Source organism: Leptosomus discolor, chromosome 22, assembly GCF_034619465.1.
Source record: "Leptosomus discolor isolate bLepDis1 chromosome 22, bLepDis1.hap2, whole genome shotgun sequence".
Lineage (NCBI taxonomy): Eukaryota > Metazoa > Chordata > Aves > Leptosomiformes > Leptosomidae > Leptosomus > Leptosomus discolor.
In genome coordinates this window covers 6,495,304-6,510,278 of record NC_141412.1, presented here as the reverse complement: position 1 = coordinate 6,510,278, position 14,975 = coordinate 6,495,304, and the positions used below count along the sequence as shown (strand labels likewise).

Below are 14,975 nucleotides of genomic sequence, written 5' to 3'. Positions count from 1 at the left end.
TATATTAGGACAACAAAACATGTGTAAAAAGAGATCGCCTTTGGAATAGGGAAGGAGGAGAAAAGAGGCGGAGGGTCATAACAATGCAAGCCTGTCTTCAGAGCACAGCTCGTCCTGCCTCTCAGAATCCACAACAGCAAACAAACTTGACTCATTACAACAGCATCACCAGCACCAACCACCAGAACAGCATCGCCGCGCTGTCAGTCACCAACAGGCAACGGGTGATAATTATAGAAGAAATTGGGATATGGAACTGCCTGAAAACGAACCTAAAACTCTGTAACTTCAAACCCAAGAAATTCAGACCGGTCGTTCACAGACTGAGTCACGGCCACACAGCTGCTGCTGAGGCCACACACACCAGGGAGCCCCGTGGTTTACTCGCAGGATAACGAACAGAGGCACCCAGGCTCCCTAAAGCCTCCGTAAACCCATTAAGTGCCTCATGTACATTACTGCCTGCTCACGCCCACCTACGCTTACGTAGTTCGGCAGAGGGCTACTGGGAGCATTCAAAAAATTAGCGATTACGCTCCAGTGCCATCTTTGTCTTTTTAATTGCCCTTATCCCCTATGACCATAACAGAAGAAACACTAGTGGCGGCGTGTAAATACACAACCCAAGCGCTTCACTTAGCGCGACGCTGAATTTACTGATGTGCATCGGATTCACTTTGAATCAGAGGTGTGCAAAGGCAGGGTGCGTTAGAAGGGGTTATCACAGCGAACAACAAACATCACTGATCCAGGCAAGTTCTAAACCGTTCCTTCTTTACTAAATGTTGCACATGGACAGATTTTAAATTCAGAAAATTTTCATTTTTTTCCTCCTGGACCAGCACTGTACTGCAAGCCTGCACACACTGTAAAGACAGTAAATGTAACTAGAAACAATTGCTTCTATAGCATCGCCAATGAAAATTAAATTATTACTGTAAATTAATACTTACTGCCAAAAACACGGTATCCATTCTGGTTTAATTGAACTCATTTAATTGGCAAACCCAAATAGAAGCCAATGTGCCAATTAAGTGATTGTCCCCATTTTCAAAGATTCTCAGGGACAAGCTTCATGCTGGGAGGTAGAAAAATGACTCTCTAACCAAGAGGGAGAGGGAGAGAAAGAACCATACACAACAATGTAATACCTTGCCAAAAGCTTAACGAGGGGAAAAAATACTTGGTTCACGCAGCAACAACAAGGAAAACAAGGTACGTGAATCGAAAATGAAATATAGGTTACTGGTGCAATGCCAGACCGGAACTGTTTTGACCAAAATATTATTACAGCCCGATGACTGCTCGGTGTGCTGTATGGAACATTTGTCTCGTATCGATGTCTGTACTGTCTGCACTATCCGAAATCCCACTTCTATCCCACCGTTATCTCTGTTACAAACGTGACCTATCTGTTAGGCAGTCGAAGCTGCAGCAATACACATAAAAATGCTGCTGAGGGCTGGAGAGAGAAGACAGACTACAGGTTCTGCAAGGTGAAGAGAAGGCTTACTAACGCAGGCAAGCCAAAAGCCCGAGAGCCTTCATCAGCATACAACTAACCTCCAAACTTTGGGGTAACATTTCCCGCAGCATTTAAGAAACACAAAGCCAACTGCTGGAGCATCTAGGTGAAGAAATATCTAAAGTCCATTTCCACTGAATTGGCCGGGTTGTTCAAAAAACAACAGTAAAAACAGAATTTCAGCTTCCTATCTACTAAAGCTTTCCCCGGCGCTTGACAGCTTAAAACCTCAGACTTTTACAAAGAACCTGCAGGCAGGCATGTGGAGTTCAAAAGCACTCTTTCTCCCAAAGATGTCTACGGCACATAACCCCATCTGAAAACAGGATCAGCCTAACACCACGGCCTGCACAGTTACTTAAGAGCTCACGAGATACTCAGCTGTAAAACTCTCCTGGTTTACATGCATACAAAGCACGAAGAGCTGTAAGTCACAGGAAGAAAAAATCCAAAATGTCAAATTTTACACATTAAAGGGTATTACACCGATCTATCTCAGTTGCTGAAATGAGATCATTTCAGCAAACCACCTTTTTGGAAATCACCATAGTTGACAGGGCTAAGCGAGTGGATTTACCACGCTCCCTTGTTCTTTAGGTTTTGCCACAGTTCCTGGAAGCATTCATGTTAGCTTGGGTTGAGACTGACATACTCAGAAACGTGCCTGAAGTTTTTTGAATTAATACCCAACCAATCAAACAAAAATAATTTTTAAAAACCCCTGTGTACTCTTATTATTTGCATCTATTCTTGCAGAAGCCACAGTCAAGATCTGGGGCAGCAAGGGGCAAAGTGCTATACAAAGAACTACAAACAAACCCTGCACTAAGGAGAGTGAAATCTTTCTTTATACCTTTACAATTCACTAATCTCTACATACTTTTATAAATTGCATTTAAAAATAGTTTCCTCCTCACTCATGTCCCAGATTTAACAGAGTGATATATTGAGGTCTCATTAAAAAGCCTTTATTACCTTCACAAGCCACAGCACCTTACCTCATCTAGTACCAGATGCTGAAAATACTACCAATCTCAGAATCCATCTGACCTGATACAAGAACTAAGATTATTCCAGGGAATCCACAGGACAGGGTCTAACCCCTGGGCTTTTCTAAAACATTTGTAGGTTTGTATCTTTCCTAAGAAAATTCCACTCACATAAGCCAAAAAGGATGATGTGTACTAACTGCCAACTACCTGCTGTTTCGTTCGCATGCTTTCGCCAAATTCAAGGATTCATAATGGTTTCCCTCCAGTAACTTAGAGCTTCCCTCATCACACCTTTTCTAGGCAACCTGGTTATAAACTAGTAAAACTTAGGGATACTATGGCTTTTGTCTCAATAATATGTGCGCTGTAGGATGCGACCAGGTGCCCGGATGATCACCTGTATGCTTGAGCTCAGGGCGCTATGGAAAAAAATCTCCCAGTAAATAAACCTACCGCAGCGTTAGGGACTCGTATTTTGAAAGCTTCCAAAGCTGAAAGAAGTGGCAGACGCTGCAGAAAAAACAACCTTTTCAGAAACACACATATACACACACACACCCCGAAATCCTGTTTCTAGCTCTGGAGCGAATATATTCACCTTATCTCCAGTGTTAATGCAGCTTCAGGTGGCATCTTTCTGTGACAGCACAAAAAATAAAGATTTTTATATTTGTCTCACTGTTTTAATCCTGTTTCCCCAGAAAACTTAGACAAATAGAAGAAAAAGGCAATAGGGTGCATGCACAAGCACCCCAGCCTGCTGAGGGGAGAGGCTGTTGGCACACTGCTTTTAAAACACTGCAACTACTGAACTCATAAAGAGGTGCTGAGAGTCAGTCAGACGGTCAATAATACAAGGTAAACGTAATATTGAGTACAAATATCAATTTAAGCTAAAGCTAACGACAGGCTGAGGACAGCTGTTTTGTAGCCTCCTATGAGAAATACTGTATAAAGGCTCTCTTTCACAACTTCACTTCTCCTAACACAGACAAAGAGCACCCTTTCGGACCTTACAAAGAAAAGATACTCCTTTCCTTTAAAATAACATCACTATCTCAGAGAAAACGGTAGGAAATCCATATACTGCAATATTACTTGGCTCAAATATGGCTTTTCATCCCTACAACTCAGAAGTGTTCTGCAAAGAAAGTCAATATCATCAACTGCATTTTCCAAACTGGAGCAGAGAAAGAAAAAACCAGCATGTGTGAAGGTTACCCAGCAGGCCAGCAGCGCAGTGGGAATAAGAGGCTGAGGCAGCGAGAAAAACGTTATATCTAATATGACCAAATTCTAAAAATACAGAACATGAGTCGGGGAGGGAATACAAAATATAGCAGTCCTTGAGGACTATTCAGGCAGCTGTCTTATTATCTAACTCCCATGAAGTCTGTTCATCTAGTGTTGCATCTCATTCAGCCTGGTTCTCAAAACCTACAGCACAGGATTTCCTACTACGAAGTTTCAAGAACCACCCTCAGTACCCAAACAAACCAGGTCTCCAACACAAAATCACTCGCCTTTCTGCTAAACCACCAACAAGAAACAAGCAGTCTTAAAAAGTACAAATAATAAACATAAAAAAAGACGATAAAAGAAGTATCACACACAATGGACTAAAGCTACTCAGACGCCCAGAACAAACTGGCAATGACAGAAATATTAAAAATAGAGTTTCTGCCCTACCTTATACTTCATTCAACCTCCACTGCATTTCAAAAGACCTTTAGTTTATTTCTTGTTAAAGAAAAAGCTTTGGAAACAAAGCACTTATATAAATTAATAATAAGCACTTCGAAATATATTGCGGATAAAAGGGGTGAGGGAGAGTAGGGACAACTTGCATATGTTCATCTAACTGTGAATGCATAAATTGCCTTTTCCCAAAGTAGGAAAACATGTACAAAGGCAAAGTTCAAGAGACAAATGGATAAGCATCACCGGTCTGTCGACTGTCGGAATTTCCCAAGCTCTCCATAGTGTCGCTAGCCTCGGCATTTGCTCACCTGGCAGAACGTGAAATTCATTCAAAGTGACAAAGCCTTGCACCCAGTTGGGTCTCCAGCTGTCTGCCACGGGAATGCCAATGGAGAGCAGGAAACAACACAGCCACGTCCAGCTTCTCCAAGCCCCTGCAGCCTCCGAATCCCAGAGGCTGAACTAGCACGCAGCAACAAAACCTGAAGTCTGCAACTCAGGCAAATCCTAACCAAAAATTAGAGGGATTCTGCCACGATGAGAACTTCACATACCATGTCAGGAGCATGGCTCCAGGAAAAGGCTAAACCAAAGGCTGCTAAAAATGCAAAATGAAGGAAAAGAGCAAGGAAAAAAAATCTGCGGCTTAAAATGACCAGGAAAAAGAATATAGTAGATCACTGGTTAAACAGTGAGTAGAAAGTGACAGTGTTGAACACTGTCCTGTAAATATTTACATCTTGTAAATACTACCTTCTGACTGGACATAAGGCAGAGATTGAGAGTGGAAATTTGATTCACTCAACACAGTAAATATGAGCAAGTGAGGTTTTTCTATCCATCTACACCATATTCAGAGGACCACGAGGTCAAAACAACGCTGGAAGCACAAATCCTAGCCACTATAAATACAGGTTCGGTAGCTTTACATGTCACCCTGCGCTTCATCACACCAAATCACTGTGCTGCAAACCTGAGATGTGAATTTTCTTGTTTATCACCCTCTAAATCTCTTTTTTTTACAGCCACCTGGACTGTTCAGTTTCTGTATTGCCGGCACAGAGCTGTGCCAAGGGGACATGCTCTGAAGTGAATTAACAGCACAGTGAGAGGGACATTATGCATACACAGAGACTGCAGTAGGGAGCTGAGCGCTGAACCATGTCCACGGGCACACCAGCCTTGATGAGACCAGGGAAAGTATCACGCCAGACCGGGTGAACCTTTCCTTCATTGTAAATCAACAACGGCACAAACGATAACAAATGAGGCACGCCAGCTACCTTGTGTTACAGGTGGAGATGCCGAATTACAGTCTCACATTCCTGAGACACACCTTGAGGTTACAGGCAGTGGCGTCAAACAGTGATTTACACAAGACTCCTGGCTCTAGGGTGTTGAGAAGCACCATGTGCTGAGGCTGGGAGCGCGCACTGCCGGCTGGATAGCGCTGATTAGAACAGACAGTGCTCTCAAACAGGCAGCACCAGCATGAACTGCTGGCCAAACTGGAGAGAAAGGAGTATGAGAAAAACCATACTTAGGAAGTGACAAGTCCAAAAAGTCAAAATTAAGAGTGGACAAGCAAGCAGAGCGCCAAGCACAGACAATTCCAGCAGACAAAACCCCCATGTTTTGGGTTGGTTTTTTTTGGCTTGAAGATAAAGTTTGGAACAAAATATCATCATATGGGATTTGATGACGCCTTTAAAAGAGTAAAACATAGCACTTATCTTTGTTCCCCTGTTTAAAATTAAAATAAATACCTGGCTCGTAGGGAGTTTACTACCTACACATTCTCTGAGCGTTGTATAAAGAACAGCTAATCCCAAATCTATTTCACACGACCCAACCAGATATTAATAGTGCTTTAAACTTCAAATAATCCACCGGGATGAATACCCCTCAGCCACATGCATCAGATGAGTCTGACTGTCCTGCAGCAGCCGTCTCCCCTGCTGCTGCTGCACCGCTGGCAGCCCAGGAGCAGAGAACAGACGGCGTTTCCAGGCTGAAGCTCCGTCACTGCCACTTCATCCAACGAGACGGAAAAATTGTCACTGGTGCCACATCACAGCAAGTAATCTTAGCCATGCTGCTGGACTGCCCGCCCCTCAAGAGCACCACTGCTGCCCTGGAATATTCAGACCTTCCCCCTGTTCAAGGGCTGTTGCAAAAGGCAATTTCCCCTTCAGCTTGGTACACTAACGAGGCAATTTAGAAAGTCTGAAAATAACAAGCAAGATACAACTTCCAGTCACTCCTATATTGAAACGAGGCAGGCCAAGCTTCTGTGAGGTAAGGCAATGCCACATAACCACCTAATCAGATTGCCCTGTTGGGCTGCTAATAAAATAACATCTGACCTTCCAAACTCAATGCTAGAGGGAGCTGGGAAAGTGGAACTGCAGGTACTTTGCTCACTCATTGAAAAAAGAAAACAAATATATCAAGGTAATACAATTGTCTGTGGCCCACGGCCCACTTGTAGTGCCCTCTGTAAGCATGAGAACAGCACCTTTGCGGTTGCTTTTCCGCAATTCTATTCGCTCTGATGGTAGCTTAGCTTTCAGGCAGAGGTTTTATTTCTGTAGACTTAGCCAGCATTTTGCTAAAATCTCATTCTTCCACAATGCCGCACGCTTCAAAGAGCATGTTTTTACAAGAAGCTCCCTTCGTGCTCAAAAGTCTTGCTGAAAAAGAGGTTAATGCAGACTGAAAATCGCTGTGACATTATGGACCTTTTAATTGGTTACTAGACCTGCTCTGGGGCACGTATTAATAGGGCAGAAGCGTTATGCATGCTCCTTCTCTCTCTCCTTGAAAAACTGCCAGAGGAAGGAAAGTATTTTGGTCTTGTTGAAAGTACTATGCAATCCATTTAAAAATCTGAAACTCAGGGAATATAACCGGAATCTAAGAGCAGATTGTTCAGAACCGAAAAGAATGCACACAGAAAACGCGACAAGGTGTTTTACCATAGCGCTGAGAGTCTCCTCCCAGTCTGGCCTCTCTCTGGGATGGATGCTTCTCTGAAGCTCTGGCACAAAGTCATCTTCTTCTGTATGTACAGAGGACTTCATCATTCTGCAAAGGAGGACAGAGAGGTTCAATACTCAGTACAATTCCTAGGTAAGCTTACATGCAGTTTGTGATGGTGCTCAGTTATGTGGCTCATCTGCTTTTATAAATCCAGAAACCTTCCAGACTTTAAAGTTTCTCTTACTTCCTCATTATAAAAGCAGGACAAGCGTGTAAGTCTGGTGGAGAGAAATCTGCACTTCCTAACCAATCAATGGATAATTTTGTTTAATCACTGCACAATTTGCAAGTTTTAAAACACAGAAGAATGCAGGGGAGTAATTTTCAGTCCATTTCAAAAAGATTGCTTCTATTGCCCAGGCAAACAACATCAGCCTTATAAGAAGAAATACATGCGTTTGGTCCCTTAGTTGTCACTAAGCATGTCTTGCCTAAAACGGAGATAGGGGTTTCCACGTCTTAGCCTGATTTCAAGTCCCAAGGCCCGAGCCATCAGCTCTCATCGTTCTTACTGATCCTACCTGAAGGGTGAGCAGCTTCAACTGCCCCAACTCTGCAGGGATACGCTCAAATCAGTCTCATTTTATCAAGGTAAACTCCTTCAGATAAGGAGCCGTCTTTCAGACACCCTATGAAGTACGTTTCGAGCCTGCACAGAGATCAGACACTCTGAATCCAAATGTAAAAAGTATTCCTAAAAGCTTCTCAGCCTCCCCTTACGACAGCTCTGCTGTTACAGCCAGACGGTCGTTACATATTGCACTTGCAGGCCGTATAAACGTGCCTTTGTGGGGATCACGGTGCAGACCTGAAGTACGAAAGGCCTGTTGAAAAGTCTGGTATTACCCATTCTGCTTTCATTAAACGGTAGAATTCAGGTGGGGTATTATCTCATTAACAGATCACCATTTATTTACGTGGGGTAGCCATTCTGATAATCAACGGCGCATACACGCGTTCAACGCACACAAACACGCTGGATGTATTCCACAAACACTATGCTTAGCCTGGTTACAGCAGACATTATTTCAGTTACCCCTGGGCAGATGCTTCCAACACCGGTGTTGGCTGCGGCGGTAAGACTGAGTGGAGAGAAGAATATGCTCTATATTAAAACAACCTTGGGAGTCAGGCTCACGTTCCGGGTCTCTACCCTCACAGTGGACAAACACAGATGTCGCAGTGCCCAGCCCTTTTCACCAGACTCCAATCTATTTACTCACATTATTTGTTTAAACTGATTAGATCTATAAAACTCCGTGATAAACTCTTCCCAAACCCTTCCCACTGAGATCCTGAAACAGTCTTATTATTTTTCCTATTCAAGGTGTTCTGGACTTTTACTGGAAACAAGAAAAGCAGGGCTGGTTTCACTAAAACACCACTATGCTGATTTACGTACCGTTTGACTACCAGAAGCACAGTAAAAGGCATTTAAGAAAACCCCTTTGCTTCAGACCAAGATCTGAAGTTCTGAAACCCCTACACGCTGTTTGCCACCGTGACATAAGTGGCTGGGCCAACGCATTTAACTCTCCTTTGTACTCTACAGGAGGGTTAAGAATGAAGTAATTACCACTCACAGTAATAGCATGGCTGGGTTACAAGATTATATCCCCTAGAATTTCATACCTAGCTTTGTGATCACATTTCTGCTCTGGTAAAAAACACATCCCAGAGAAGATGGGCCTCAAAACCCAAAGTTGTAACGCCTCAGGCTAACGCTGTTCAATGGTTCCACGTGCCATTCCCACCAGAAACATCACCCATCGAAAGTAAGCCATCCCTAACGAGGCAAGAAAAAATGTGACTACACGGTGAAAGCTGTCTATGTCTGAAAAAAATCTGCATGCAAACACCACGATTTAGAAGGTAGAGGTGCGATGCCAGCTCAGGCGGGAGACTCGCACCTTTGCAACGTTTGTGTTCAAAGAGATTTGATTTTTGTAAACCTGAAAATTTGTTGCTCAGGGTGGTGGCTCTTTCATTTCTCCTTCTCTGCATATCAAGAGTGAGAAGATTCAGCCTGTTTCTCACAACCCCAGCTCCAGCACGTGAGAATTTTGCCGCTTATTTTAACTGAAAGTGAAAGCTGAAACCTGCTGGTTGCAACGAAAATCCAAGACTGTGCAACTCAAAAACAAGAGAAAAACTGAAAAATAAATCCGTATTTTTTAAACTCAACCTCACGATCTTGAAAAAGGCTCAAGAAGGCTTTCCTCAGGATTTCTAGGTGTTTGGGTTTGGCAAGACTGCAGTGGTACAAAAGGATTCTGAACAAATCATCCCACAGCAGCTCTAGCTTAACGCCATCGGACAGTGTTTAGTCCAATTCCATCGGGCGACGGAAAGAAAGGAAGGGTAACGCGATCGAGACCCGCCCTGCCGCACCACGGTTAGAACAAACCCCTTATCAAAACGCCCGCTTTCTCAGTTTAAAGGCTTGAAAACAATGAGACTGAATTTACACCTTTATCAGCGCTTTGGATTACAAATTAATTTGTTACACAACTCCTCAGGCTTATGGCAATTCCTCCTGGATTTCTCCTCAGAAATCTGCTTTCCCTTCCAGAAGCCAATGTTCTGAATGTCTAAAACGTTGCCACTAGCACACGGCTGCCCAGGGACACAACTCCTGCCACAAGGTGAGTAACGTTCCCAAGATTTGACTACGCTCTCCTCCAAGCTACTGACCTGCATGCACACACAGTCCCTGACAGGCCATTTAGGTTCAACGAAAGGCAGGCGCCACTTTCTAGAAAACATACCCCACAAAACCTACAACACAGGAGAGGGCAGAGCTGGGTAACTAAGATTATCAAATAGACGCACACAAACACGCTGGATGTATTCCACAAACACTATGCTTAGCCTGGTTACAGCAGACATTATTTCAGTTACCCCTGGGCAGATGCTTCCAACACCGGTGTTGGCTGCGGCGGTAAGACTGAGTGGAGAGAAGAATATGCTCTATATTAAAATAACCTTGGGAGTCAGGCTCACGTTCCGGGTCTCTACCCTCACAGTGGACAAACACAGATGTCGCAGTGCCCAGCCCTTTTCACCAGACTCCAATCTAATTACTCACATTTGTTTAAACTGATTAGATCTATAAAACTCCGTGATAAACTCTTCCCAAACCCTTCCCACTGAGATCCTGAAACAGTCTTATTATTTTTCCTATTCAAGGTGTTCTGGACTTTTACTGGAAACAAGAAAAGCTCCACGTGTAAAATTGCATATTTAAAACAAGTCAATTCTTTGAGCATTTGCCAGACTTGTTTAACAGAATATTCTACTCCTGATGGAAATTAAATACTTCGTTATAGTACCACAAAACATTTGGAAACGATACTGAAGGTTTTCTCTCCCACACAATCACAAACATTTGATAACTGTCTGAACCCTTATTAATCTTTAATAGCAACTATTTAATTCCACGCCATCCGAGACAAGAGCCCAAGGAAGGCTGCAGATGCCACAGGTAGTATTAGTCTATATAGTAAGTCTAGTGGCTTTTTCCTCCCTGCCTCTGATCCAGATGAAGGAAAATAACCTTGTGAATTAGCAGCACTGAGACAGGGGCAGGAGCAGGGCTGGAAAGGGGGAAGAAGAGGAAGAGAAGCAGCTACTCGAGACACTCCTGTTGTTACGCTGCTTCAACAGCCTTCGCAGGAACTCTGCGTTCTCAAGGATGTCACGGAGAATGCAGCCGAAGCCCGGGGTCCCTGGAAAAGCTGCCATGAGAAGACTCCCAGGACTGGCATCCATCTGCAACAACACGGCTCAGCATCATTTCTTCATACACCCTCCACTCGTCTCCTGGGCTTTCTGTAGGAACGCAGCCATTCCTTTTCAGAGATGCAGCCCCGTACTTTGTGGGGGGCCCCTTTATAAGCCCCCAAATGAGGAAACCGGTGACAGTGTGGCTGGGAAGGAGCCACGCTGGTCACAATCCCCGAGAGGATCACCAAAGAAAATGTCCTTTGGGCACGTAAAACCATAGAGCCACACAGCCAGGGGAAGAAGCGCTCCGAGCAGTCAGACGCCACCATTTTTCCTGGCCTCACCCTAAGACGAGCTTGGAATCTTACACATAGGTATAATCGTACACAGACGTTTTTATATGCATGTGTATTATGTACATTTGACATTATTTTAATTTATAGAGCAAATGAATAGCACAACATACGTATGTCTGATTCACCACACATGTCAAGCTGTAACAAGACTAATTACCTTGTTTCTGCCACGGATTCTTTTTCACAGGAGGGGAAAATACACCACTAGCACTTGCACAAAACACTGACACATATTTTTTCGTAAACATTAAAGGCCAAACAAATTAAAGTGGCTGCTCTGGTCTATGAAGCCTATATTTGGCTATTTCATGGGAGTTGTAAATGGCTGAAAATTCACTGCAAAATTTAATACCAGCCATAAGAACAGAAGTACAGTTTTATTTAAAATGCCACTTCTTCCAACTGCTCGGCAGCTCCGAATGCCCTTCAAATGAAATCTGACACTATCATATTAATAAAAGTTCTGGCTGTACAGAGGCCATTAAACAATCTCTCCTCAGATGAATGAACCCCTCTTCATTGTAAATTGAGAATCAAATGTACTGGAACAAATGTTTACAGGACATTTCACAAAAGGCACAGCCCGCATTCACACCCATTCTTTATAAAGTTCTCCGGCAGGTCAAGTTGATGAATTTCAAGCCAGAGCTTGTACATCTGTACATGATACAGTTGTATCAAGAGAACACCTCACGCCCTTTGCCACGTTCTCAAATCCAATTTGCTGGTTGCACCATTTATGGTGTTTTCGTACCTGCTTATCAGGGATTGAAGCCTTTTGGTGCTGTTCCCCTGACAGGGCTCCCCTACAGTCCCGTGCTCCCCATCGAGCCCTAAGCCCTACCTGCACACGCTGAGGGATGTATCCCAACAGCAGAAAGCACCTGGAACAGACAAGCATGGGTGCTTCATAGGACGAGTAAATGAATAATTCAGCTTGATGCCCATAAACTCTGCAGTTACTGATTGTTTATAATACTGTAAATATTAACTACTACTTCCACTAGACGAGTAACTTCCCCTATGGGTTTGGGTTGCCACCCTTCTGTTTGCACAAGAGAGAAGGAATCACAAAAGGTGGGTTGGGAGGAGAAAGGACAGAAACTTTTAAAATATCGTGGGATTCCAACAAGAACGTTCACTCCCCTTATTTAGGTTCTTTGGCACGTACCGGGTCCCGCTGGTAGACCACAGCAGCGGGAGTAACACAATTGTCATGGACTTTGATGTCATCTCGATGCTGATGACACGGAGATTAACAGAACTCCTCTGGGATGACACCAGGGTGTTGACAAATTACTTGCAAAGGTGCCCGACGGTTTGAAAGCCACGTGCCACCATGGAAGCATGAAGCAGTTTGAATGTCAGACTCCTCATAGCAGATAGTTAATTGTCTGCTTGACAGATACTCATTTTGAACTGGCTATAGATTTTTTAAATTAAATGCCAAGTGTGATCTTTAGGTTGTGCTCCCCCATGGGGACATCAGGCATTTCAGCTTTCCTTGCTGCTTCTCCCTGAAATGACTTTTCTTTCTGACCTCAATTTAGGAGGTGAGGGCCGATGATAACTGATTTATTAGTTTATGTATTATTTATACAGCACTGTTGTTGTGCCTGGAGATTTCTCAGCCAACGTAAAAGCACAGCTCTGCCCTACAGAACCAACAATTCAAGAGGATTTAGAGCTCCACAGAAAGTGATGTTTTCTGAGATAAAAATTCTACCCAAAAAGCCAGATTTAAATAAGGCCTGGGCTGACACAAATCTATACTGAAACCCAACGAGCTTCAAACACTATCTGATAAAAACTGGTATTTATGCTGCTCAAATAATTTGCACAAAAGGGCAAAATAACACAGACTTTACCAGGGCACTAAAAAGGAACTACAGATCAAGCGCTGCATGGCTTGCAAATGCAATGTGCAGGGAACTGTACATCCACTTGGCTCATCTTCCTTGCTCCTAGCAACCATGTTTGTCTTCAGTAAGCACTCTCCACCACTGCTAACAGATACTGCTCAAGAAAGAGGAGAGCAGCAGGCAGCAATCAAAGCAGAATTGTGATGCAGTGCTGCAGGTCCAAGAGTCAGAAGCAGTGCTCCTGGGCTCCACCACAAAAATGAACAAGATATTTCATAGATTTGGGTTTACTTCAGGCTTCAGGGCTTCACTAGAGGTGAGCCACAGTGCGGAAACCTCGAACTAATGCTGAGCATATTGCCCCTTCAAGGCACAGCGTAACAGCCTGGATGCAGCATCCCGACGTAATCAAGCAGAGAGTTTCCAGGATTCAATCCCGTAACTCTCAATCACAGCGTAGAGAGGCAAGCCAACGGAGCATCGACAGAGAGATACCTCAAAAAACTCTGCTTGAAGGGTTTAAAAATAACTCCAGCAAGATGAGGAGTCACCGTGCTGCAAAGAATAAAATACGTAAAGAACTGTGGACGTCACCATACGAAATGTGACAGTGGAATTGAGACGCCTCATCACATCACACGGGTTGCCCCTCATCTGCACGAGGAAAGGTGGAAAAACTGGGAAACATGAACTGAGATGTGGCCCGGAGCTTATAAACACTTGAGCAAGAAGTTGGAATCAAGTGAGAAACACCGATGAATCTTCATTTCTGACCTCAATCCACACACACACAAGCCCCTCGAAAAAAAAGGAGAAGAAAAAAAGAAATAAAAGGAAGTGTCACGAGAGAGATGGAAAAAACCCAAAACGCACATACCCTCCCCCAACCCAGTTTTCCAAGTAAACTCCGTGTCCATGAAATTAAAACTAATACAGTGGAAAGGAAGAAAATAATCATGCAATATGGAAAGCAGAGATAGCTCGAGAGCCCCAGGAAAAATGAAACGAGAGATGGGAATTGAAGGCTGACAGTGCTGACCTGAAAGAGGATTTAATTTCCCATGTTTTAAATCAGCTTTGTCAACACCTTACTGATTACATTATGTCCATCTGTACTATATAAAACAAGATTTCTGAAGTCAGTCTCAAGGATCACACCACACGAAGACAGAGAAGACTTACAAGGTCAGCTTAAAGCATACCTCATAAATAAACAAATGGTAAATGGATTGTATTCAATCCTCGACCACAAAATGAAAACCTGGCATAACTAAATGGTTTACTGTGATGGATTCTACAACATTGGAAGCTGTAATTGCTACTTTTGATGGAAGTTCATAGCCGGGGAGCCAAAATTCAATTGTTTGGGAAGCCACTGCACAAGAAAAATTAATGGAGTAACAGTATATTACAATAAGAGAATATTTTTAAAACATTTTGAATGAAATATCCTTCAAATATCAGTAAGCACAAACCTAATTAAATTTCTCTGAATTACCCCACGCACTCCCTGTGCTAATCAGGATGTATTTACTGCCCAGTTTCAGCAGTTTAGATCAGTGGTTTTCAACTCGTGGCCTGTGGATCTGCGGGCATCTGGGAACTACTAGTATGGGTGAGTAGAAGTTGAAACAGAAAAAAAAAGCTCATTGCTGCTACGCAGCTGTGGAGCACATAGGCACCTTTGAAGGATTGCCATCCTTCACGGGCAAATTGGTACGCGTCCCCCAATAAAGAAGGCTGGAATCACCAAGCTATGGGAACAGAGGTC

At 43.5% G+C, this 14,975-nt stretch overlaps 1 protein-coding gene across 3 annotated transcripts in view; it reads right to left on the bottom strand.

The window, feature by feature from the left end:
• ARHGAP32 (Rho GTPase activating protein 32) overlaps positions 1-14,975 on the bottom strand; it is a 171,430-nt gene that overhangs the window by 133,292 nt on the left and 23,163 nt on the right. For 2 of the 3 annotated variants that reach the window (XM_086476848.1, XM_086476849.1), the window contains exon 1: positions 7,197-7,304. In XM_086476848.1, the coding sequence (XP_086332974.1) occupies positions 7,197-7,304 (108 nt within the window). Of the gene's footprint in view, positions 1-7,196; positions 7,306-14,975 lie in introns of those variants that run through there. The other variant, XM_086476847.1, reaches the window with a different exon arrangement.